At 38.5% G+C, this 26,989-nt stretch overlaps 1 protein-coding gene across 5 annotated transcripts in view; it reads right to left on the minus strand.

Moving 5' to 3' along the window:
- Positions 1-13,651, minus strand: part of sema3fb (sema domain, immunoglobulin domain (Ig), short basic domain, secreted, (semaphorin) 3Fb) — an 86,314-nt gene extending 72,663 nt beyond the window's left edge. For 3 of the 5 annotated variants that reach the window (XM_016262328.1, XM_016262278.1, XM_016262224.1), the window contains exons 1-2: positions 13,296-13,651; positions 10,229-10,382 (exon numbers count right to left, since the gene is read on the minus strand). In XM_016262328.1, coding sequence (XP_016117814.1) covers positions 10,229-10,340 — 112 coding nt within the window. In that variant the 5' untranslated portion in view covers positions 10,341-10,382; positions 13,296-13,651. The remainder of the gene's footprint in view (positions 1-10,228; positions 10,383-13,295) is intronic. The other 2 variants (XM_016262106.1, XM_016262164.1) reach the window with 2 other exon arrangements.
- Between the last annotated feature and the right edge of the window lie 13,338 nt (positions 13,652-26,989).

Consider the following 26,989-nt stretch of genomic DNA (forward strand, 5'->3'; position numbering starts at 1 on the left):
TCTGAGTCGCAAACAAGTCCACCTGACCTGGCCAAAAACTCTTCATATCTGCTTCACCACCTCGGGGTGAAGCATCCATTCCCCGGGCCTCGGCCTCGACAGGATGTCTGCTCCCATATTGAGATGCCCCGGAATATGAATTGCCCTCAGCGAGAGGAGCTTGCCCTGGGACCAGACAAGGATCTGATGCGCCATCTTGTATAAGGGGCGCGGACGTAGACCTCCCTGGTGGTTGATATAAAAGAACACCGCTGTGTTGTTGGTGCGCACCAACACATGGCGATCTCTTAGGTCTGGAAGAAAGTGTTTGAGGGCTCGAAACACGGCCAGCATCTCCAGGCAATTGATGTGCCACGTGAGATGGCGACCACTCCACAGACCACGGGCAGGGTGGCCACTCATGACTGCTCCCCAACCGGTGAGGGACGCGTCCGTCGCTAGCGTTACGCAGTGACAAGGAGCTCCCAGCACCGGGCCCTGAGACAAGAACCAAAGTTTCCTCCACATGTCTAAAGGCACGTAGGCATCGCCGCGTGACCTTGATCATGCGAATCGGGTTTCCCCTCAGGGAGAACCCCTTGGTCTTGAGCCACCACTGTAGGGGTCTCATGTACAGCAGGCCAAGAGGTATCACGTTGGACGCCGCTGCCATCAGACCCAGCAGCTTTTGAAACTGCTTGACAGTGAGTGACCGGCCTTCTCAGACTCCCACGACTGTAGTGAGGATCGACTCGATCCGAGCAGGAGACAAACGTGCCTGCATCGTGGTCGAATCCCACACCACGCCCAGATAAGTGGTCCTCTGTAATGGAGAAAGCATTTCCTTACTTAACCCCAACTTTCCCATATGAGCGAGAACGACATCTCGATGCCGAACCGCCATCTGCCCAAACCTCCCTATATGAGGAGCTGGTACCCGGCTGCGCCTGCTCCCGCCCAGCAGCCCCCAGAGCTATAGAACGGCGAGGGAGAAACCGCTGGAATGCCGCCGCCTGTTTACGAGCCTCCTGGTATCTGTCAACGATGGCGTCGCCGAACAGACCAGAAAGCACAAGCGGGCCTTCCATAAGGCAGACCCTGTCCTTCTCTTTCATATCGGACAGGGTCAGCCACAAATGCCTCTCTCCGCCGCCACCAGAGCTGCCATGGACCGCCCAATAGCACGGGCGGTCTCCTTGGTGGCGCGAAGAGCTAAATCAGCGGTTCTCCTTAGTTCTAAGATATCATCTGCTTTAACTTGCTCACCTTCATCTAGCTCTTTTAGCAGGTCGGCTTGGTACGCCTGTAACACTGACATAGTGTGCAGACACGCACCAGCCTGACCCGCTGCCGAGTACCCCTTGCCCACCAGCGCTGAAGTGGTTCGCAGCGGCTTAGAGGGCAAGACCGGAGCCTTCAGAGACGACGCCGCACCGGGTGACAGATAGCTCGCAAGCGTCTGCTCTACCCGGGGCATCGCTCTGTAACCGCATTCCCTCAACCCCGCCACATTTCCATAGTAATCAGAGGCGGGGACGAATAAGCGGGCCGAGAATGGTTTCTTCCACGACCTCGACACCTCTGTGTGGAGATCGGTAAAAAAACGGCAGGCTCCGGCGTGGAGGTAGCGACTTTGCCCGCAGAAAGCGTTCATGCAAGTTTGTTCAATATTCAGCTTGGCAACCGCACAAGTAACTACCTCCATTAGATCTTCATATTGTGGGGATTGAATGGGCGAATCTTCGACACTCTCCACATCAACCTTCTCGGAGGAAGATAGGAGAAGCGCCGAGCCCGCTCTCCGGGGGGAAGTAGCCGCAGAACGGGCTTCCGATCCCAGCGAGCGGGCAGCGGATTTGGCAGGTGAGGAAGAAGATAGGGACTCGCCCGTCTCCATTCCCTCCACCAGATCCAGCTGCGAACCCCACGAGTGCAGCTGCCGCTTCGCCTCGGCGGAAGCGGGGCCAGCACCATGAGGAACGCTGGTGAAGGTTCCCTCCACAAAGAGAACCTTCCGGGAGCGAAGTAAACGCAGTGGCAACTGCTCACAATGTGGACAGTCGGCCCTCTCGAGAGCCGACGCCGCGCGCTCTGCTTCCAATACACAAGACCATGCACAAACTGTGTGTATCCCCGCTCGTGATGTAGCGTGGGCAGGGAGGAACACACGGTCTGTAACGCGATCTGCTTTTGCCCTTTTTTGTCTTTAGTTTAGACATCTTTTTTTCTCTTTCTGCTGGAGCTTATATTTTGACTGCTTGTGCAACTTTTGGACAGACAACAATAAATAAGACTCACAGAACATAAATCGTGACCGACACACACAGAGAGCTTTGCTGAATGACAGAAAGCTAGCGCCGGCTGCACCTCACGTGCTTTTAAAGCTTCCTGGTCATGACGTCACCCGCCTCTGACGTCCTGCCCATCGATTCGACTGATTACACATATGATTCAGAGCTTGGTATCGCTGAAGGAGTTCCCCTAGCGTTTCCGACGCAGCTCGAGTTCCCGAAGTGGAACTGTAGACACTATAACAGCACATGCTGTGCCTTGCAATATGCATAAAAATCCATCTGTGCACTAAAATGACTTGTAAACCATATGAATTAATACAAATCTTTAAAAGTTCTCTACAACTTATATTGTCAAGGTATAATCATTATAAACAGAGTAATGTTGTTTACATTGGTTAATCACAATTTAACACTTTATTCTGGCCAATGAGAGCACAGCCGCTCAAACTCACTGACATTGGTCAAATGCTGGCTAAGACTGGATATGAGAGACAATCCCCCGGTCAAGACCTAATTAAGGCTTGCTAAAATCACCTCACCTCCCACAGTGCAGTCTCATCTTATTTTCCACTGCTATTCCACTCACCATGCAACAAACAGGTGTCAGTAATAATCACACACTCTTAATCCCACTAGACCATCATTCTATCTGACACTTTAATCTGAGAATGGTAGCATTAGATCTAAATATACCCCATTTAAATCTATGGCTGGATTCATAGCCACAGGCACTGTACATAAAGACAAGCCTGAGTCAGTTTTCTAGGTCATTGAGTTCACACTTCCAATATTTGGTCATTTGCTATTGTTGGTGGACGGAAGTTTTCTGGATTTCCTATTTGAAAGCATCTATAGATGAATCTACAAAACATCTCCCAAAAATCAAGTCATATATGTACGTATATACAAATACACATAGTAAACAAATTAAAATATTTAGGTCGAAAAAAATGTAAATAACGGCACTCTAATATATTTATAGTAAATTTAATAAAATAATTTTTTTTTCAGATAAATGCAGTACAATAAATACTACAATTACCTACTGTATAAATAATTGAAATAAATATTACTATTTTGCTCATTGCAGTATGGAGAACTGGGGTGGTTAATTGTACTTGCAAAACCTTAATTCTTAATGTTAAAGATTTGGTTTCTTTTTGACAGATGTTATGAAACCCACAGATATTCCCAGGGTAATATCATGATTAAAATGAATAAAATAATCCACTCAGTTACTAGGATAAGTAAAACATGAATGTGATTTCCTGTGTCACTCTCCAGTGTGGCAAATACAACAGATGGAATGAAATAAAGAAGTGTGGAGTGGCATCTCTGAGTGTTCCTGCTGAGGAAAGATCCCAGTTTTAATCACAGCTGAGCTCTGACAGACGGCGAAACCCAAAACCCCCAGTAGCACACAGGTGAGAGTCCAGAAGGGAGGCCACGGTAAACCTAACATCACTCTTCCTGTGAGAGCTAAAAGTGTGCACTGCTGCTGCCCCAAGAATTCAGAGTATTCGGCCTCACTGAGATTCCCCCGGATCAGACGAGAGAAGAGAAAAGAGAAAGGAATGGGGAAAGAGAAAAAGAAAGTAACAGACATAAGGAGAGAACCAAGGCAGAATGCGAGAGAAAAATAGATAAGAGCTAATGTACAGTCAGATGGTCATTATCGCCAAATAAAAAAGACTTGTATCACGCTGAAGGGGTTTATTTTGTGATAATGACCAGTTGACTGTAATCCCTCTTATTTCATGGCTACTAACCAAATAAACAAAACTGACTGAAATATCAAATACTAACCAAATATGAATATTGATTTAAGTTTAAAGTATTTTATAATGTGTGAACAACACAAGACATTTAAACTAGCACAGCTGTGTAGGAACCTGGTTGCATGGGGCAATTTACAAAAATGTTTTACCTCAGAATGCCACGACTGACCAATCAAAATCAAGTATTGCAAAGAGCCGTGTTTGATAGTGAACATATAGTCATCTAACATTTCTGACGTCTCAAATAAATAAACACTTCATCAAGTGATAATCCACATGGAGTTGTCCATGTGTGTGTAACTACAAGAGACACTTCATCTTCACCAGGTGTCCACATAAACATCAATCTCCAGCATCTGCGGACAGACCAGCAGTAAATCCCGTGGAACACACAAACAGACCCATACACACAATCCATGTCCCAAAATGAGAAATGAGGGCCACCCATGAGACTTCTGATATGCAGATGCACTTTTAAATCTCCAGTGTTGGACACATCTGACTGGATGACGTGACTAGAAACATCCAGTACCAATAAACAGGAAGTCTTCCTCTCACAGTAATAGTTCACTGACCTTTGGTCCCTTTGTGCTTTTCCCTCACGTGCTTTGGATTACCCTCTGTTACACTTTTTAAATAGAATGGAACCAGATTGTGGCCAGATTTTTTTCCCCAAGTTGTTGGAGTTGGAATGACAGCGCTTTCACAGACTGTTTGGTTTGAAGTCGCTCGTGCTTGAATCATAAAAGAAAAGTCCACCCAAAATGAAAATTCTATTATCATTTACTCACCCCATGATATTCTAAACCCATATGAATTATAGAACTATATAAATGTTATTAGAGATTTCATGCCTTTGGCTGAGAGATTCATCATATCACAGCACTCAGAAGCCTCTCCCTCTATCCACACACTCATGCTGAAACGGCTGACCTGAAACTGGTGCGAAAGGGCGCGATAATCTGAGCGCTCGCAGTGCATGCTCCGGTTTGTGAGGGGTTTTTTTTAGGTCCAGCTGCTGCTTATGTCCTGATGAGATGCAAACAGGCTGCATTACGATGCAGCTGCACGGATTAGAGCAGAGGTTTGTGGAAATACTGAGCACAAAAGACATCATCATATCAGTCCAGATTACTGAACCATGCTGGCCTGTGCAGTCAGATACACTGATAAGGTGGTTAAATGTGGGTTAATGGTGTAAAACGACCAAAATTGTTAGTCATATTCACAGTTTTAGAGTGGTTCTGTGCAGAATCTAATCTGTGTATGAAGCAGCTCAAAGAAATTGTTTAGGTTAATTTGCAGCAGATAGTAGTTTTGAGTAGGGCTGAGTGTTATATTGTATATATATTTCCATGACAGTAAAGCTCTTTAAAGCCATTTTTGCTACTGATGTTTTCTCAAAAAATTCAATTGAAACATCATAATGCACATATGCACAAATTGCAAGACAAGGGTGAATTAACACACTTTTTAGGAAACTTACCGTCCTTAAAATTAAGTGCATAAACAACATAGCACTTATATATCAGCCAGCCAGGTCTGAAGCAAAATCAGCCATCTGACAAAAAATCATTGATTAGATCAACTTGAAGTGTTGTTTTTGTCAACAAGCTAGAGCCCTTTGTGTGATTGGAAGGACTCTTCCTATTTAGGGGCCAGCAAGTCCACACTACTTATCTTTACCCAGAGCAGCTATTTTAATACAGGACTATGACCTGGCCCATTTTGTGCATGGAGGGCAGGAACACCCTCACAGGGTTAACGGTCTCACAGTCTCAAATGCCAAAGGCCCTTGAAGTGAACTGGAGCCTCCAGTGTCACAAGAGAGTGTTTTCCTGAAATCCGAACAGCCTCTGAGGAAATGGCTTATATGGAAAGAAAGAAAAAGGAGCTAGAGAATAAGAAAGAGAGACTCTTCCAAATGGCTCTTTTCCCCTTATCATCCATCTGTCTATTCATCCTTATCAGATCTCCTCTTGAGATCCTCATGTGGTCGCAATTCCAGGTTTGAATGATCATTACCCGCTCTAACACAATACGTCCAGTGTTCCTCCTATAAAAGCGGATACTTAAGAGGCCTGGAGAACAAATCACTCTCGACTGACTTCATTTTAAATGACCTGATTTTACATGACAGCACAGAACTGTTTATAGAAATTGGATGACATCAGAGACATTATAAGAGGGAGATCATGGTCCACTCAAATAAAAATGAACGCTCAATAAGGCAGCTGCAGAAATGAAGTGCCATCTTTTAATTAAAAGAGCTAGAACATAGAAAAATACTCTAGAATCTGCATGTGCATTAGCTGGAAAAAGACCTAAAACATAATTTTATGTAGGCTACTTAGATATATGGGTCTGCTGCCAAACCATTACCATTTCCACTTGCCCATAACCTGTCCATTTGCGGTTGTGTTCTCATCGCATAAGTGCTGGCAGACACATGTGTAATGGTCTTAGCACATTAATTATAGCGTATTATGGCTGTATTTGTTATTGCTGTATTGGGTGTAATAGTCAATGAGACATGCAATGTTCACAACCACTCTGGCCAAAACCGACACCTTAAAACCAACAGTAGTTATTTTACCAAATTTAAAATGATATCTGCGGGCAACTATGAATGCCACAAGTTTGGCATATAGAGGTTAACCACATAAGTAAAAATAAGCTGAGACTGGTATAAGACTCCCTGGTTTTATCCACTTTCCAAGGTTCGATTCACTTAAAAATGGTTACTTCTCAAACTAACTTCTAAATGTGTCACCTTGCATGTTAAATGTATAAAGTATGGGTATTTTGTGAATATAGTAAACTATGCCACTCATTGACAAAAATTCTGCTGAATATTTTAGAACTATTTTCTTGATGTCAAAGCAAAATTCAAGGACCAAGTCATACATCTAATATCAGTTTCGATATCAAGTACAAATAAACCAGGTTTCAAAACAAAGCAATCTGAAGTATACATTCTTTCAAAAGTATTGCTGCCTTTGTCACAATATCAAGCAACTGCATTAAATGTAAAGGTTCTCACAACAGTGCAAAAATATCACCTATTCAAATAAAACAGGACAAAAAAACAATGATCAAATTACTCTCCTGTAGGCCTATCTGTAAATAAGTAGCTCCACGCCTGATTGGCTTAAAATTGGCTGCTCTAAAATTAATCAGTGTGATGCATGGCATAAACAGATACAAGGAGGGTCACAATAACATTGCCCTGAGCCAAACCGGAACATGCAGCATATTTCACTTGCATGTCATTAAAATCTTTGAAGTCAACTTTGAGCTCTAGTATTGAATCACAACAGCAACGAGCTCAAAGGTGCTGCCTTCAAAAGTATTGCTGCCTTTGTCACAATATCAAGCAACTGCATTAAATGTAAAGGTTCTCACAACAGTGCAAAAATATCACCTTTGCTGATTTACTCCTCCAAGCACAAAAACGTTCAGGTGCGTCATCCGTTTACACTTATCCAAAGCCACGTTAACTTATTCTAATCAGTGCCGGACACTTTTAGAAAAGCAGCAATCCTGACATCAGTTCAGCATGAGCGGGACAAGTTAAGCCAACTCTAGTCTAAACACCCAGTGAGGTGTGTGTGTCCGTATGTGTGTGTGTAGTCAAAGGGGGTCAGAACCCCCTGGAGGGAGGCTGGCGACACAGACTCCTACGGCTCTAAATCAATTGTGCATGCTGGGTCACCTTTCAACGGTGGGGACGAGTCGTAGAATTAAAATCACACATTCAAGCAGCATCGATTTGCATTAAATGAGCTGTGATTGTGATTGATAACCCCCCGTTGGTTCAAATGCATACAATATGACGTCTGGATGCAGTCAACGGTTTGATTGATCATCACTGAATCAGTGTCATTCCATTTACCAAGACAATCCATTTCTACACCAGACCAAACAAGATTGGGTTTCTCCTAAAACTGATATGGAAAAGGTACCACATCTGCCACTGGTTAAAAAACCCTCACCGTTGGCATCATGGGAGATTTTCCCGGGGGGAAACAACCTTGATGAAGTTCATCACAAAAGGGAAGGAAGTTGCAAAGCTCAAAGAACAATCAAGATGTTTTTGATTTACTCTCCAAGTGGGGTGGAACCGCTTTACTAGAAAAGTGAACTGCTTTTGTGCGAGTGGGGGTCACAACTCTTGACCTTGAAAGTGGGTTGACAGAGTAAATTGATTTAAGGCATCTTAGACAGTCGTACATTTGAGTTTTATGAGCCTCAACTTGTTCAGTTTGGCTTGGTATACTTCTGTCATGGAGTTCCATAATAATAGCACTGTACAATAGAAAACTGATAACATATCTAAGAGTGGTTGACGTATTGACACAGCTAACTTAAACACAGAAGGGTTGGGTTTTAGATCTTCAAAGCTTTGAGAACTAGGCTATTCAAGGAAAGTTTTAGAGAAATGCTTCAGTGATCATATAACGCACATGGACCGAACTCAAATAAGAATGAAGCTTTATAAGTCTTAAAGAGTGTGGGTTTGACAATAATTAGCAAATTCCTGTGCGTGCTGTGAAGCGTTATGGGCCTGAAAACAGTAGGCCTGCAGTTTGGTGTGGACGGCAGGTGCTGTCTTATGATGAGGTTTGCAGTCACTCTCCAAAACCAATTAAAAGCGCTAAATGTGAGTTTGGCTCGGAAGCTCTGCGACTGCAGAATCCAAATACTGCTGCGCCCTGCTTGACAGGGCAAGCCAGTAAGCAACGATTCAGCTTTTTCCTAGAAGAACAAACAAAATGGCAAATTCATGACCTTTTCAACCATAACCACATCACATCCTGCTGGTCCCAATATATTAAACGAACAATTTAGACATCATGGAGTTAATCAAAGAATGCGGGTAATGTAAAGGTACGGGGTTCTAGCACTGCACCGCTTGAGGTAAAGCGATTCCCGAGAAAGCAATATTTGAAATCCTTCAAAAACAACTGGATCTACAAACACGTTAAATCCATCTTGATTAAAGCGGAAAAAAGCCTTGAATAATGAACTGTGCCGCCCGGCTTTTGTAATTAATCTACCAGTGCATTCTGGTCTGGCGTTTGGCAAACAGGGGAATTGCTTGGTCCCTTCTCTCAAACTGCTAATCGCAGGATGGATCTCCGGCTGTGTAGACCTGGGGCATATTGATGTGCGTAGCTGATCTTGACAATTTAACTCTATGTTTTTTAAACCCCCAGGTGCAGCCTGGCCAATTGTACTTTTTTCGAAACAACATTTTTTTATGGTTTTTACAGCACATTAGGTTCAATAAGAACCATTTTTCACTGTATAAGCTTCACTCTATGGACCTTTTGGTTAAAAAGTAAAAGGATTCCAAAAAGGTGGTTACTGCAGCGATGCCATAGCATAGAATAACCATTTTAGACTCAGTGAACAGTTCTTAAAAGAACCCTTTTTCACTGTAAAGAACCTTTTGTTGAATGAAAAGCTTTCGTGGATGTTAAAGGTTCATCATGGAACTAAAGATGCTAGTAATGAACCTTTATTTTTAAGAGTGTATATTACTTGTTCTTCAGATAAGAATGGAACTGATCGTCTCAAATTCTTGTTCTTTCATTTAATGAGACTGTAAATTCCTTTATTTGTAGGAATAAGCATGAATCTGTAAGAGAGTTCAGGCCCTGTGAAAAAACAGTAGACTCATCGGACATCATTTCATCACTAGCATCTCACATCTCCTGTTTTGCATCTGCTATCGATTAGTTCAGAAATGTGCTTAAAAACACACTACTGAAATAATTGAAAAGGCATGTTTGGTTTTCTGTAAATTTCTCTGAACTGTGTTGAAGTTTCAAAATGATTGTTTCTTCAACTCTTGTTTGTGTTTTTAATTACTCCGACACCGAATGAAAGTGGACACAGCTGGATGAGACAAATCTAAGACGTTTGACGGGAAAGCCATTAGAAACGCACGGACGGTTTTCACTCATTCGGCGTGCGGTTAGACTGGAGAATCCGTCTACGCAAGTGAATTTCCCGTCAAACCTAGAACATTTATCAACTCATCAAATTCAGTCATGAAAACCAGAAGGTAGCACGTGAGAAAAGTATATTCCAGAAAGTTCACACGGCTCCCCAAAACCACAGGCCACACAAATAGAATCAAGAGAAAGCCAATCAGAAATGTTCTCTTACCTTTGAAGGGCAAGAAGACCCGAGGGGCATTCTGAGGTTCGCTGTCCGAACCCAAAATCAGGACTGATAGAGCCAGGAGAACCTGGACAGACCATCGACTGTCCAACAGCATGGTGCATCCGTTGAAGTCAGAAAGACACAACTGCAGAGGTCACTGGGAAGAAATATTGTAAATAATATGATGTCACTTACTGCTTTCCAAAGTTAAAAAGTTTGTTTCTTTGTCGTATTTCAGCACAAAAACTGTAAGCACTACATTGTATTCAAATTAAGTTACTCTTATTCTTTAAAGCATAAACACGCCTCCTTTTTATGTAAATTAGGTTCATTATTGTTTGCGCCTTATTCACAAAACTCACTGCTGCTCACCTTGAGCTATATTGGCACACTATTTTAAAGAAATATTTGTGTACATTTTTATTGCAGTACCATCAAATGAAGACCAATAGACTGAGAAGGAAAATATTCAATGAAAAGGGAAAGTTCATGCTAAATGCATTCTCTTAACATCCAAGCAAAAGCCAACGTCATATCCAAAATCTTGTTCGCCATATGTATTCCAGATACTTTAAAGAGAATCTAAGGGGCCCTCCGCAGTAAACATTTCACCAAAAAATAAGGGATTGGTTACATTTGTTTGAAACATACAGCAAAAGGATATTCCCATGAGATTATGTTGACAAACCCCACTGCTGCCACATAGTCCATCTCTTTCAGATGGACAGGAACAAGGCTGCCACCCATAGAGGGGCTGCACTCATGTTGCTCAGTGGTGGCGTGACACATAATCCTAAAAACGTGAATCGGTGCAGATATATATCAATCAATGATACCTTTCCCAAAGCCACATGCTATTGATCACAAATGTATGGACAATATATTTTCATTGTATTTTAAAGAAGGAACAAACATCTAAAAACACAGACAAGTAGTGCTAGCAGAAGACGATCAGTCCAAAAAAGCGCTGCCTGGCCGCAGAGCATTTATGAGTGGAAGCAGCTGTTTAAACCTCAGCTATTTGCAGGCAATTTGTTAACTGTCCGGCTGTTTATCTAAATTCTCTGCCAAACATTTCACCAAAAAATAAGGGATTGGTTACATTTGTTTGAAACATACAGCAAAAGGATATTCCCATGAGATTATGTTGACAAACCCCACTGCTGCCACATAGTCCATCTCTTTCAGATGGACAGGAACAAGGCTGCCACCCATAGAGGGGCTGCACTCATGTTGCTCAGTGGTGGCGTGACACATAATCCTAAAAACGTGAATCGGTGCAGATATATATCAATCAATGATACCTTTCCCAAAGCCACATGCTATTGCCACTGATCACAAATGTATGGACAATATATTTCCATTGTATTTTAAAGAAGGAACAAACATCTAAAAACACAGACAAGTAGTGCTAGCAGAAGACGATCAGTCCAAAAAAGCGCTGCCTGGCCGCAGAGCGTTTATGAGTGGAAGCAGCTGTTTAAACCTCAGCTATTTGCAGGCAATTTGTTAACTGTCCGGCTGTTTATCTAAATTCTCTGCCTCTTTACCTCACACAAGCCAGTGAAATTAAACAACAATTATATGAACACAAGTGCACACAGACACAGTCGAAGGCAAGCAATTATGGATACAGTCTCACAAAAACACTGAAAGAATGGATCAATACCACCCCTAAAATGTATGGCTTTTAGGGCATTTTTTATGAGAACAGTCAAAATATTATGTGAAAAATTGTGGGACAGCAAGAAACATTGAGGCTGTATCATTCAAATCTCATTCTTTTATTAATGTTTTAAACTTAGCTCCCACTTAAGGGGAACTTTATCAACTTTTTACTGTAATAAAATAATTCCTCAGCTACTACATTAACACATATTAACTGTTATTTAATAAATTCCAATATGATGAATTTAAAATAATAGCTTCCCATTTAATTAAGCAAATGAATAGAATGGGTTTTTCAGCGACTCATAACTTAAAAAAAATCGAATTTGGCTTGTAAATTTAGCCTTACTGGAAGTGCAAGTTGTCAACATTCATAAAGTCTTCTGACTGATCAACAGGTTGACTGGTCTCACTTATTTTTAATGCTGCTCTTTCTACAAGTTCTTATCCCATTTGGCACTACAGTATCAATATGTACAGCCCATATATGCATTTATTGTGTTTGTTTATTGTCAGTTTGTGAAATTGTTGCAGTGTTTGTTTTCTAAAGACATGCACTCTGGCCCCTGGAGACATTGTATGTTGTTTCTTTTTCCTGCCACCCAGCAGAGCAATGAAAATAAACTACTTTGACTCTCTTAACTGCCTATTGTGCTGTTATATATACAGGAGTGCTTGAATAGCTCAGTGTATGGTTAACTTGTGACAGAAAAAACACTGGGAAACAGCAAGAAAGGAGCTGTGTGAAGTAAAGCAGCTTGGTCTCGCAGTGGAGAGTAGAAATAAGTGATAATACAAATAATTATAAGGTTATTTAGTGTGCATACTGGGATATCATGAGCTGTTCTGAGTAATGAAAGTTCAGAGAATGTGTTACTCTTTATCTAATCAACATTAACATGGCAGTTTTTGAGTCCTGTGGTGTGACTTTACTGCTATACTCATTCCATACATGCAGTGTTTAGGACCATATTACACTCAAGTACTACAGTATGTGGAATATTTGTACTTTTAAAAATCAATTGACATTATATAACCATTAACTTGTGAAGGCAAAAAAGGCTTTTCGTCATTAAACTAAAATCGTGATATGTTGCCAACTACCCGTATACAGCAAACAACAATTACACCCATTAATTCAAGAAATTACATTTTAAGAATTGAGACAAAAATATTTCTGCCAACACTGAATGTTACAAAGGGAAATAATTATTATAGGAGTTTGAAGGATTCATTGCAAAGCCAACTGAGTTGGGGGGAAAAAGTGGCATTTAAAAATCTTTCAAATCTTAACGTTTTAATGTGTCTTATAATAACAACAACAATATTAATAATACAATTAGTATTAAAATAATACTAAGATAGTGTTAATAAATGGAAATGCATGCAATCCAATGTTTACCTGCTTACTCTAAACTGTCCAGAAGAAACTTTGATCTCAACTTAAAGAGTGAATCCAGTAAATGTCTGCGAGTTCTGGTTTATGTTCATATGCCCCAGGTCCTGCAGGTATAGTGAGGTACAGTCTTTATCTCTCTGAACACCTGAGCGCGGTGTACTGCTTTTCCTCTATTATAGTGTTCATCTGGTACAGTTTTTGTAAAATCCCGTTTGATATCGAGCTAAGAAGCGTTAAAGAAGCGTAAAGCCACCTGACAACTCCGTGAACTGCTTCAGCGCCGTGGCTGTCCGTCTGAATATCTCCAAACACAAGCGCACTCCTGCCCGCACTCATTCGCTCGCCTCAAATGCTGTCCAAACAGCTTGGCAGGTGGATGCATTGTCGCTCATTTGCATACGACACGCCCGTTGGGTGGGGAGTTTACCTTGGAGCTCCGTATTTTCTGTTGAATAACACAATAAAACCACACTAGCAAACATTTAAACAAGAGTTAACTAAAGACTGAATTGTGTCTTAAAGACAGGAATATATTTGTAATATAATAATAGGCTTGGGGCAAGTTATCATGGTTTGTGTGTGTGTGTGTGTGTGTGTGTGTGTGCGTGCGCGCGCGTGCGTGTGTACATGTATGTATTATTTAGATATTTATTTTATCACAATATTTTCTGGCCAAAACCGTTTTAACCTTTTAGATTTTTGCTGTTTCATTTCTTTTTTGTTTCATTTTGTTTTTTTGTTTTTTTCAATTTTTCTTCAGAATGTATGAAATATTAGGCCATTTGATTTATTTATTTATTTTTTTTATGTGTGAAAACGTATCCCATAACTTATAGGAACCAAAAAGATCTTCTTTTTTCTTCTTCTTGACAAATAGTGGTGAAAATACTCAATAGCCTTTTGAAGCCAAAGCATTAAGGTATGTGTCCATACAGAACTTGCAAAAATAAAATAACCCAGAGAAATCGCCTATTCAGAATGTATAAAGCATAAAGAATGTAATAGCTAGCAACCAGTCTCTCTCTATATAAACATATTTATTGTAACATATTGTATATCTATTCAGCTATCTATTGATCTATTTGTATTTTATTTGTTTGCAGGTCAGAACATGAGAGCATTGTGCAATTGAGATTTTTAACTCCAGCATTTTCCCTTCAAGGACAGAACTTTGAAAAGTCCAATTTTGTTGACACTGGAATAATCACATCCAGTTCTGCTGCTTTTTTCAAACATATATTTGCTTTGAAACGCAAAATAAGCAATGCAATTACAGTTAGAGAACCTCAGGTTTAATTTATCCACGACCGTTTACACACCACACACACACACATTCAGGTCCCTTCAGCTCTGTAAGCAGAAACACATTCTTGTATTAGGGAGTAAATGTTTCGCGTGTTAATACATGACACAGGATTTTAGATAAAAGGCATACCGATGCTTGAAAAACTACCTGCGCAAGATTTACAGACAATATCAGCAGAGGCGGACAAAGTACACAACTCCATTACTTGAGTGAAAGTACAGATACTGCTGGTCAAATATTACTCCATTACAAGTAAAAGTTGTAAAGACAGATTTTTACTTAAGTAAAAGTACAGAAGTACTTGCTTTTAAAAGTACTTAAGTACCAAAAGTAAATTTCCTTTTTTTGTGTCAATGCACTGTTTTATTATTGTTGTATGTAATACTTGCAATACCTCTGAAACAACTTACAATACATTACACCTACTGAATACACAGACTAGCATGTAGTATCTTTGGAATAAAGAGCTTTTAGAATGTTAAAAACCTATGGGGGAAAATTATTATTTAACACCCTTACATCCCCACAAAAGCAGGATGGTAGTGATCTCACACAGCTCTGGACACATCTAAGTGTAGCCATTCATCCACATTTGAACAGAGTGGACAATGAAATTGCTGTAAATACAGACCGATAAGGAATAAAATAAAAAAATCAAACCTGCTTTAAAACCCAGCAACACAACTATAGCTGTATAACTTTACAACAGCAGCACTGCTTTAACAAAAAAGCAAAACAGCAAGACTTATTTGACATCAAAAAAATTTTTTTTTTAATGCGGTCTAATCACTCTCGCGGTACTTTGGTGTCACACACAGAACAGTCTATGCAGTGCTGCTTCAAGTCCAACACCTATTGTGTTTTATTAGGAGATGCACAACAGTTCTTCTGTGGCTTTAGTACTTTGATGTCACACACAGAACAGTCTGTGCAGTGCTGCTTCAAGTCCAACACCTATTGTGTTTTATTAGGAGATGCTCAACAGTTCTTCTGTGGCTTTATAGGTAATATTTTCACGTACACAATTTAGCAAAATCAGACAATATTGTGTCTAATATAAACCACAATATTAACTTCTTATTATTGAATTGTTGTAAATAAATATCACATTTGGAACTGGTCAGTGCTCAAAAAATGCTTGGAAATCACTTCTTGTAGCCCCAAGAGTGATTACTGATAAACTGTCTGAAAAAAAGACAATTTTTAGAGAAGAAAAAAAATCACCCACTGACTTTCAAAGCTGCTAACGACTTTCTACTTTGAGGATCTTGATAGAAATGTAGTGGAGTGAAAAGTACAATATTTGTCTTTCAAATGTAGTGAAGTTAAAGTCACAAGTTTCCAGAAAAAATAATACTCAAGTAAAGTACAGATACTCAAAAAGTGTACTTAAGTACAATACTCAAGTAAATGTACTTAGTTACTGTCCGCCTCTGAATATCAGCATGAAACTTTTTTCTCATAGTCTTTCAAAGACAGGAATGAGTTTCGCTCTCCTTGATGTTAGACATGCAGTGACATAACTTAATGACGTTCATCTGTTCAAAATGACTGTGTGTCTCCCTCAGTTAAGGCGATAGCAACATGGTGCCACTACAGCATTCAGACTGCTTGATATAGAGAGTGTTGAACCCACGTGGAACGCTTGGGAAAACCTCTGAGAGAAATCAGGAGGGATTTTGTGGTATGTATCTTTTCTTTCCTTTTTTTCTTCTGCTTAAGCATGCAATTACAATTTAAAATAACTGTTTTCTATTTGAATATATTTAAAATGTAATTTTTAACCATCATTACTTTTCAGTGGCACATGATCCTTCACTCTATTAGGCTGCTTAAAAACATTTCTGATTATTATCAATGTTGAAAACAGTTGTGCTGCTTAATATTTTTGTGGAAGCTATGATATATTTTCTCAGGATTCATTGATCAATAAAGTTCAAAAGAACACCATTTATTTGATTTGAATTTTTTTAAAATAAAATATAAAATATTGTTACAAAAAATTATAATATATATATACATACATACATACACTACCAGGCAAAGTTTTTGAACCATACGATTTCTAAAGTTTTTTTTAAAGAATTTTCTTCTGCTCACCAAGCCTGCATTTATTTGATCCAAAATACAGCAAAAGCAGAAATATTGTGAAATATTTTCACTATTTAAAATAACTGCTTTCTATTTGAATATATTTTAAAATGTAATTTATTCCTGTGATCAAAACTATGTATTAGTGTAACATTTTCAACATATATAAGATGGCTACAAACTCAATAGACAAGTAGTAAATTTCCCATAGTTCTGCAGTTCTGCAAATTCTTTGAATAGAACCACTTCCTTCTTGGTCAGCAGAATCTATAGGATGGTCAGAAAAAAGTGGGGCATCAACATGATTAAAGTGTTCTGTAGCAGTCAGTTTACAGACATCTTTGTCTCTCACGTCATGAAGTTATTTGAAAACCTTCGACTAATGAAAAGTAATTCGCTATTGTCAAAAAAAGATTGAAAAAGCTAATTCCAGGCTTCGCATTGCTGCACTTCTGTCGCTCACATTCTTTATTAGCCTCCTATTTAATCTACATTCGCCGCAAAATTCACATTATAGTCACAATGCAGCCTGCCGGTGAGATTGGGCTCGGGCTGAAGAGGTTGAATGGACAGAACCGGAGAATGAAGGGGAATCTGTCCTTTTCAGCACTGCCGAAGCATTCACCCTTTCCTCCTGTCTCGCGCCGACCTGCAATAAAACTGTTTTCAAAGACGACTTGGCAGAGGTCAAATGGAAGATGTCTGTAAATGAAAGCAGCCTGACTTTGTCTCCCTCCAGGCGAACTCTGACAACTTCGACAACTTATCTTTTCAGCGTGGGGCAGAGAGGGGCTTCTGGAGGAGGCAGGTCTTCACAACTGTCTCAGAAGCCTTCACCCTCTCCTTTATGTGGAAATAAAAGGCATTTCAGATGTCAAGACTGGATGTGGAGTCTGAGTGAGCCTGTGAACTTGTTTCCACCATGCTATTGTCTTTTATCTGTTTTGCTGTATTGACATTGAATCTGCCCTCGAGGGCTCGACCCCTAATATGGCTGCAGAAATATTAGTTGAATGTTTCAGTGGGATGACATGACGAGCTCATGCTGAGGCACCTTGTGCAACAGAAATAATAGGCCTGTGTTCCTGTGGTGCAGTAAAGCCCTGAGGCTTCAGGTGTTATACCTGTGTGTATCTGTGAACTGTGGGTGATAATGAAGGGTGCAGGCACTTTAGTCACAAGTGTTCACACTGTGATTACCTCAGGGGTCAATAACCCGACACCTTTCCCACAGCGGAGGTGTGTGTAGGAAACTGTGGACCCTTTAGTTCTGTGCTTTTTTGTTAATAGGATGTGTATGTGAGTGTAGCTGAAAAATGTCCCCATGATATCTAGCAAAACCTTGATTTTGTGGATGTTTTCTTAACTAAATATTAGTTCATAAATACTGTAAATAATTTGTTATTTATTCTACATTTACTTTACAATATTCTAAATTTTTAAATTAATTAATAATTATTTTAAATGAGGAATTATTTAAAATTATTTTTTTTTACTTAAGGGAATAATTCCGTCATCATTTACTTACCCTCATATTGTTCCAAACCTGTATGATCTGCAGAAATATTTCAAAAAGTATTTTTAAATAACCATGAAAATAGTCCATATGACTCATGATACAATATATATATATATATTTTATAATGTTTTTGAAAAAGAAAAATCTCTTAAGCTCACCAAGGCTGCAATCAAAAATACAGTAAAAACAGTAATATTGTGAAATATCACAATTTAAAACAATTGTATTCTATTTTACTATATTTTAAAATGAAAATTATACCTGTGATCGCAACGTTAATTTACACAGCCATTATTACAGTCTTCAGTGACATATGATCCTTCAAAAATAATTATAATATGCTGATTTGATGCTCAAGAAACATTTATATTATTATCAATGTTGTCAGTTGCATCCTTGCTGAAAATAAGTTTTTTTTTCATTCTTTATGTGCAAAATTTAACAAAATGTTTTCTTTATTCTTTTTTCTTTCGATAAATATTTCCTTTATTTCTTATATTTGTGTTTACTTACATTCAAATGTGGCACATCAATATATAATACAGCAGGTCTGATATCAATTTTCAAATGTCAGTGGTTCTAGCATGATCATACTGAATATGATGCAACTGTATCGCTTCAGAAGATTTATAAAAGACTTAAAAAATAGCACAGAAGTTGTGTGGACACCTTTTGTGGTGAGTTTTGGTAACACTTTAGTTTAGGGATCAATTCTCACTATTACAGTTGTTTATTAGCATCCCTATTATTAACATATTGGCTGTTTATTAGTACTTATAAAGCTTTAATTAAAAATGTATTAAAAATGCAATTAATTATTAAATTACTTATAAAGCACATATTCTGCATGACCATATTATACATCCCTAATCCTACCCAACATCTAGACTTAACATCTACTTTACTATGATTAAAAGGCAAATTAGGAGTTTATTGAAGCTAAAGTCATAGGTAATGGTTTGTTAGTAGCTGGAATTGGACCTTAAAATAAAGTGTGACCTGAGTTTTTTGTTATATTTGGTGGTCAGCTCAAAGATCCTCAGTTGACTGCTGGCACTGAAACATTTATACTGAAATCTTTGAAGAAACTTACCTTTGGAGCCTCATTTTCTCCTCTCACTCTGAAGACGTCCTCCAGTGCTCTTCAAAAACAGACAAAAGATCTCTATTCCTGTCCAGCCTGATACAACCTCATGCCCCCATCACTAAAGTACTGTAAAAAGCAGCGTTTGTTCCTTGCACCATTTGGCCAGGTCCGTCTCGACGCTAATGGTCCTGATTAGTCTCCTGTACTGGTTTCCCTCAGGTGCTTGGAGATTTGGAAACCGTCCTGTGCTCTTTCTCAATTTGTGGAGGTTAAAGTGTCACTCCTGTCTCAGTACTTAAGAGGTTCTGTTGAATAGGCCTCTATTTGTACCCAATCAAAGAAGACGTATCACATCTGCCATTTGAATCACTCAGGAGGCATTAGTGCTATTAGCATTTGGAAATAAACACCGCTCTCAGGGATTTTCTCTAAGGGATACCTATTTTCTGGAGACTCAGAATAAAACTCGGTCACCCGCAGCAGTTCCCTTACTTTAATGACGATGGAAGCTTACAAAAGCTCTCTTGGCTTCTCAACGCAAAGCTTTTACATCAATGCTAACGTGCTATCACAACAATGAATAGCTTTGGAATGGCTGGAAAAGAGCAGCTTTGGTCTCTGAGCAACAGCAAAGCTAAATATTCGGTTGTCATTTATTCGAAGTTACTTAATTCATTCCAAACTATATTATTTATAATATTATACACAATATTATTTTCAATCTGCCATGGAACAAAATAGGATATATTTTTCCACAGTGTCCAGGCTCTATTTCCATGCAACATAAAACAATGTTAAGCCTGGTGCTTGGACAAAATTCAGAATTGAAGAATTAGCTATTTTTGCAATTTTTTTGCGAGAATTATTGCAATGTATTTTTAGAATCTGAATTTATTTGCATTGAATCTATTTATCTATCTATCTATCTATCTATCTATCTATCTATCTATCTATCTATCTATCTATCTATCTATCTATCTATCTATCTATCTATCTATCTATCTATCTATCTATCTACCTTTGAATTTTAAAGCTTCAAAATTCAAAGGTTTGCAAACTTGAAAATGAACATACAAAGATTGTTCAAAATTAGTCTAATCATTTTACTATCTTTTCTCCAAATCTGAGTTCTAATTCTGCATCCTGTTTGCTATTTTAATTCAAATTCAATTTAAAACCAGGAATTTAAAAGCTGTTTCCAACTCAATTCTGAATGCCACAGCACCCTGTGAGAACTGGGGGGTTTGAGCTCCAAAATTCTGTATGGAGCAGAATCAAAGCAAACTACAGTGTAAGTATTCTTCAGTGATGGACACACACACACACACTAGAACTTTTCCATATGTACAGCACACACACAACACACCCTCAAACAGTACGACAGATTAAATGGATGAATTAATGAGAGAACATGTAGTAATCTCACAGCCTCAATAGGAACCTTATGTTGTGACAAGATATGACATAAAAAAAAGCCTCCTGACAAGCCAGCGGTAGAGCTGATGTCCCGTCTCTCTCATTAGCATATATATGAGAAAAGTTCTCTCCTCTGCCTCTCACCTTGAGTATTCACAGGTCTTCATCTCCACTCAAACACTCTGCTCCAAATAACTCAAAGCAGAGTTTATAGGCTACATCTTTCCCAAAGTTTAGATTTTTTTTTTTGCCTCATTTTCTTTCTGCAGCTGTGAAAACAGGTTTTATATGAGAGTCGTGGACAGTCAAACTCTTTGTCAACTTTCAAAATAAGAAGTGAAGTTTTATTGAGGCCGTTCTGCTTTGGCAGAATGAAATATTATGAGTCACCATCACCGAAGTCCTGTATACAGGGCGAGGACATAAAATGTGTTGGACCTTCAAGAAAGAGGAAAAAATATGTTTCAGCAGTTTGTCATTTGTATATAATGTACTTAAAGAAATAGTTCTCCCAAAAATGATAATTATGTCATTAATTACTCACCCTCATGTCGTTCCAAACCCGCAAGACCTCCGTTCATCTTCGGAACACAAATTAAGATATTTTTGATGAAATCTGAGAGCTTTCTGACCCTCCCATAGACAGCAAGGGTCCTTACACGGTCAAAGTCCAGAAACGTAGTAAGGAGATCGGTAAAATAATCCATGTGACATCAGTGGTTTTATCGTAATTTTACAAAGCTACGAGAATACTTTTGGTGCGCAAAAGAAAACAAAAACAATCACTTTATTAAAAAATGTGTCTCCTCCGCGTCACCCTGGCGCCATTTTGGAGAGTATCCACTGAATGTAAACAACATATGCTGTTCTTTTTCAACTGCGTCACGGGGATACGTTGTCTACGTTGTTTACGCTTTGATCTGAACGTAAATAACGTATCCGCTTGATGCAGCTGACACAGAACAGCATACGTTGTTTACGTTCAGTGGACACTCTCCAAAATGGCGCCAGGGTGACGAATTGTTGAATAAAGTCATTATTTTTGTTTTCTTTTCGCATTAAATCTCTCTATCTCTGACGTTGACCTGGTGTCCTCAGGTTTTCATTCAGATTATCCTATAAGTATCTCTATTCACCCCAATCAGTCAAAATTACTAGCATTTCAACACACTAATACATATATTTTAATCAAGGACACAAAGAATCATGTGAGGATCAACCAGGTTTTGGCCGTCAGCCCAAAAGCTTAAACACAATAGCATCTGTATTTAATAACTGAATAATACAATTTATTATATTATAGCTTGTACTTTGACTGACAATTGTACCAAATAATGTAAAACTACACTTTCATCCTCTACCTCACAGAATCAATGTTTAAAAATGCCATCATTAAATACACCTTAACTGAATAAAACCACAAACCAGAGCTCTCTGCTGCACTGCTAATTCAACAGTTCACTGTAATGTATTTCAGACCAGCCCCGACCTCATCCTGGCTTGTTCTGTGGGAACAAACATGCTTGGGCTCGGGTGAGTTGGGGGGTGCGAAAAAACCAAACCCATCCGACCAAGTTCAAACACTGATTTAATTCAGTGCAAATGGAACAACCTTGACAAACAGAGGCAAATGCATGCGTAAATCATAAGAGTGTTATGTTATGATTCATTTATGTGTCAGGGTTTGGGTTTGGATTCAGTCCAAGGGACTGGTTTGGCACATGCTCTGCCCACAGGACTAAAAAAATATTCTGTCATCTCACTGTTGACCATAAAAATGACTGTTTAAAGTGCAAAAGAATGATGAAGTGAGTGAAGGGCAGAAGTATAGTGAAATGCTAGCAATTTTGACCGACAGGGGTGAATGGAGATGCTGATTGGATGGTCTAAATGAAAACCAGAGGGAACTGGGTGAAGGTTTAAAAAGTGAAAAATCAGTCACATATATATCAGTAAAACTTGTTTTTAAAGCAAAAACTACTTTTTAATATATTATTTATGAAAATATTTATAAAAATTGATTGGGTGAGTGATGTTCATAACTAAATATTAATATGAATACATCTCTCTCTCTCTCTCTCTCTCTCTCTCTCTCTCTCTTTCAGCTATCATTTTATCAAATTGTCAAGATTGAATGCATAAGTTTGAATTTATAAATGTTATACAACTTTGTCAAGTAACCCTGAATGCAAGTCAATGTAAAACAAACCAAGCATTTTTGTAATTTTGGCCCAGGATACACAAAGTAATTCCTATCAAAACACTTTCAGGCTTCAGTTCAAGTGTTTATATCATTTAAGCCATCCGGGAAAGGGTGCCCAGGTTTCGCTTGTTTTTCTGAACTGGAGAGGCCAAAATGACTCAAGTTCAGCATTCTCTGCACATCGCTATGGAAAGTTAGCTATTTTATTTATTATTTTATATAAATAATTAGTTTTACTGTATTTTTGGTCAAATAAATGCAGCCTTGGTGAGCATAAGAGATTTTTTTTTAATTCGTCGTCGATGTATATATTTATAAATTAATATATAAATATTATATAACTTAATGCTGGATCAATCCTCCTGAAGTAACCTGAGGACATGCTTAAAGGCACGACAGATGAATCAACCCTTGAGGGGTTTGAACGTACAACAATGAAATCCTTTGATCATCAAAATCTTTAATGAGCAGGCTACACTCATTAAAGAAAATTAAGAAAATGTAGATTTAAGGATTCAAGAGGTTATGCAGGATGAATTCATGGAAGGAGTGAGGTAAGTAACCGTGTACATACTATTTTCTTTATGACTGTTGCCATTATAAGCATCATTACGCACTCCTCCCAAACTCCCATTAGGAGAATTATCCATCTCCATTTTTAATCGAAGTTGCGACAATCTCACCAGAGAGATCTTAAAATGGGTGGAGGATGCTGTATCGTGTGGTGACATGTTAAACAATGTACTTCATCTGTAGTATCTCCATCATCTGAGTAAACAAACAGAGATCAACCACAACTGAAATGTCATGTCATGAGGGTCAAATCAAATCATACGTGATTCTGATAAAGCTTGCAATTATAGTGTCAGCAGTAATCGTAAGCAAGAAAAAGGAAAGCACATTGGAAAGTAAAAGAACATGCTTTGCGAGATTGAGAGGTCGTGGTGAAATAAATGAGTGTTGCCTCATTACACAGATTTGCAAGAAAAGGATATGGATTTACCTGTAAAAATAAAATAAAATAAAATAAAAATTATAAAATAAATTATATAAAATAAAATTAATTATATAAAAAATAATAAAATAAAAGCCCACATTATACTCAAAGAGGAAAAGGAATACTGTCTATTGTGCAGCAACCTTGGCAGACACAGCGTGTGCCTACTTCCTAAGGATACAGCGTGTGTGGCAAGACCCGGTAGGGAGGAAAGGCTCATGCTATTACAGAGTTTATGCTTTTTAATAGTTCATCTCAGTGGCATTTCAGCTGTTGGCCTTCCTCCCTTCCTGCTACCAGAACACCAACATCAAAGGCAAAGCGACATGTTCTTGTGTGTGTGTGTATGCCAGTGCTAATGCTAATGCAAGTAATAAAACCTTGCCAATCTCAATTAAGAATAATGACTGGCACTTTTTCAATGCGCCAAACCTCCCAGCATAACTGCCATTGTAAAAGTCATATAAATACTTCATCATAAAGAACCACAAACAATGAAGAATGCAGACAACATTGCATGAGTTTATAGATGTTTCTATAGAAAACTTCGACTGATGGACAACATAAACGGCTTGTTAAACTGCATAATTAAGCATGCACAATTAGAAGAGTCTGAACGAAGAAATGAAAACAAGGATCTCTGTGTTTGAGGTTTCGAAATTGTCTTATCTACGCTTGATCGAGTACAAAACAGAGCTCTTTTTGTGAATTTGTGAAGGCCATCTAAACGCTATGACATCATGCTTGTGCACTCTAAAAAAATGCTGGGTTATTTTTTCAACCCTAATACTGAGTTTAGCCTGTTGGGTCATTTTATTGGGTAGTTTTGAACATTTTTACCCATGTGCTGGGTTATTAATTTTTTTACCCAAATGCTGGGTTCAGCTTGTTGGGTCATTTTATTGGGTTAGTTTTAAATATTTTTTTACCTAGGTGCTGGGTAGTTTTTCTGTAACTAAGCTGCTGGTTTATTTTTTTCTACCCAACCACTGCGTTGAGCCTGTCTCCAAAGAAACAACCCAGCTGATGAGTTACAGTCAGAGCGTGGGCTTTTTGAGTCCTCTACAGGAGAGAGCGGTTCTCAGCGCCGCCGATTAGGTGCACTTCTTCTTCTAGGTGCACTAAAATGGATTTTATTCGTTATAATACTGAGTTTAATTTAATTTGATGGTAAAATATGTTCTCTAATGTCAGTACTGTTTGTTTATGGGCAGACATTCTTGCTTAATAATAAATGTTCATCTTTTGATTTTTGCTGTTGCCTCTAGTAATTCTGTGTGTGATTTTTAATTTCCAGTCCATTATAAGCCAGCAATATAATAATTTTTAAACAATAGTTGACTTAAATAAAACAACCCAGCATGTTGGGTAAAAACATTTAACCTAACCTGCTGGGTCAAATGAGGATAATTAGAAAACGGACAATATGGAAACTAAACAAGCAAGGCAATTGTCTTAAATCTGGATTTTATGTTGATGTGAGAGAATAGATTTGAGTGGATCTCTGTTGTTTTTTTCTTTCTTATGACACCACCTACCACACCCAGAACAATGGTGGAACACCCTGGATTACAAAGACTTGGACTACGGTGGGGAGAAAACCCAAACTCCTGCAAGCAATAAAATGTCGATAACAGAGCTGTTTCACATTAAACACTACTAAAGCATTAAGGCAAGCCACAGCGGAGGGGGAAAAAACACGAAACAGAGAAACACAGCATCATGCATAATGTTAAATGCATCATTACTGTCTTGGGTTGCAATGCTCAAAGAAATGCACATATCTTAAAACCTTAAAGCCACCAGTATGTTTCATTTATGCATTTGGCAGCCACTTTTAATCTAGGTTCGCTGGCAAAACTTGCCTCACTCTACAGTTTTGCATACAACTCACTGCAGTTTGAAGCTGAAATGAACACTAGTGCAGCAAACCCCTTCAACTTTTATTCCATTTTACACAAATAATGATTAAAGGGGCAGATTATTGATTAATAAAGACTTATTTTCACGCACAATCCCTTGCAAAACACATTGTTAGTATACTTTTACCACAGCACATGAATTGTAAACTAATATATATTGGCTTCTGGTATTGAAAACTTGCTTGGTATCCCACCTGGTACAGTGTTGCATTTGCGATGAGAAGCACTCCATGCAATCTGAGTAATGAGAAAAGACTTGTAGAAGTAAACTAAAATGGCATGATTGCATTTTCATCTCATGTTTGCTTTTGTTAACACTATCAGTCAGATAGGTTTAGTGTAGGTGCTACGCAAGAGAGTATTATATACCATGCAGAATTGACGCGCTACATGTAAACTATATTCTTTGTTGTATTTTCCTGTCTAAATAACAGCGTTCCTTTGCAATTCTTCAGCTTTTAAGAACTGCTGGGTTCTCTGCTAGTAGGCGGAAATAATGCGCAAACGGCAATCTCATTGGCTGGTGCTCACCTATTATCATCCCTGTTTTGATTTCAGCAAATCAGTTCTAGCAAACGCAGACAACGTAATTAATATTCATGAACCCAGCAGCTCATTAATCCTTAGTATGTTTTATATTGTTATTAGTAGTTGAATTTGTAGTAGTTTTGTTATCAGTATTATTTTAGTTTTTTATAGAAACACTAAATGACAAAAATATCTTAAGCATCACCACCAATCCTAAGTTCAGTCAACATGACAAATATGCATTCATACATGGTTATTCTAATTGCTAAAGTTCTATCATTATATAATGCAAAATTATCATAATATCATATTATAATGTTTGTCTGATGTTAAGTATACTTTCAGGTATTTAAAAAAACTGTGCCATTTTACAAACACACACACATACAGTATATATATATATATATATATACAGATATATCAGATATGTAATATTAGTCTGGTGAGTAAACTTTACTAGCCAATGACGATTCTATTGCCAAGGTGTCCATAGGGTTGATAATATTTACAATAATATATTGAATTTGATAGGTGTCTCTCACATTGTCCCACTGCAACATTAAAATAATGTAGATTAGTGTACAATGTATTATAATAATAATTTATTCTATTTAGTGTCCATTTCATT

The sequence above is a fragment of the Sinocyclocheilus grahami genome, unplaced genomic scaffold (assembly GCF_001515645.1).
Source record: "Sinocyclocheilus grahami isolate Dianchi unplaced genomic scaffold, SAMN03320097.WGS_v1.1 scaffold3.1, whole genome shotgun sequence".
NCBI classification, from domain to species: Eukaryota; Metazoa; Chordata; class Actinopteri; order Cypriniformes; family Cyprinidae; genus Sinocyclocheilus; species Sinocyclocheilus grahami.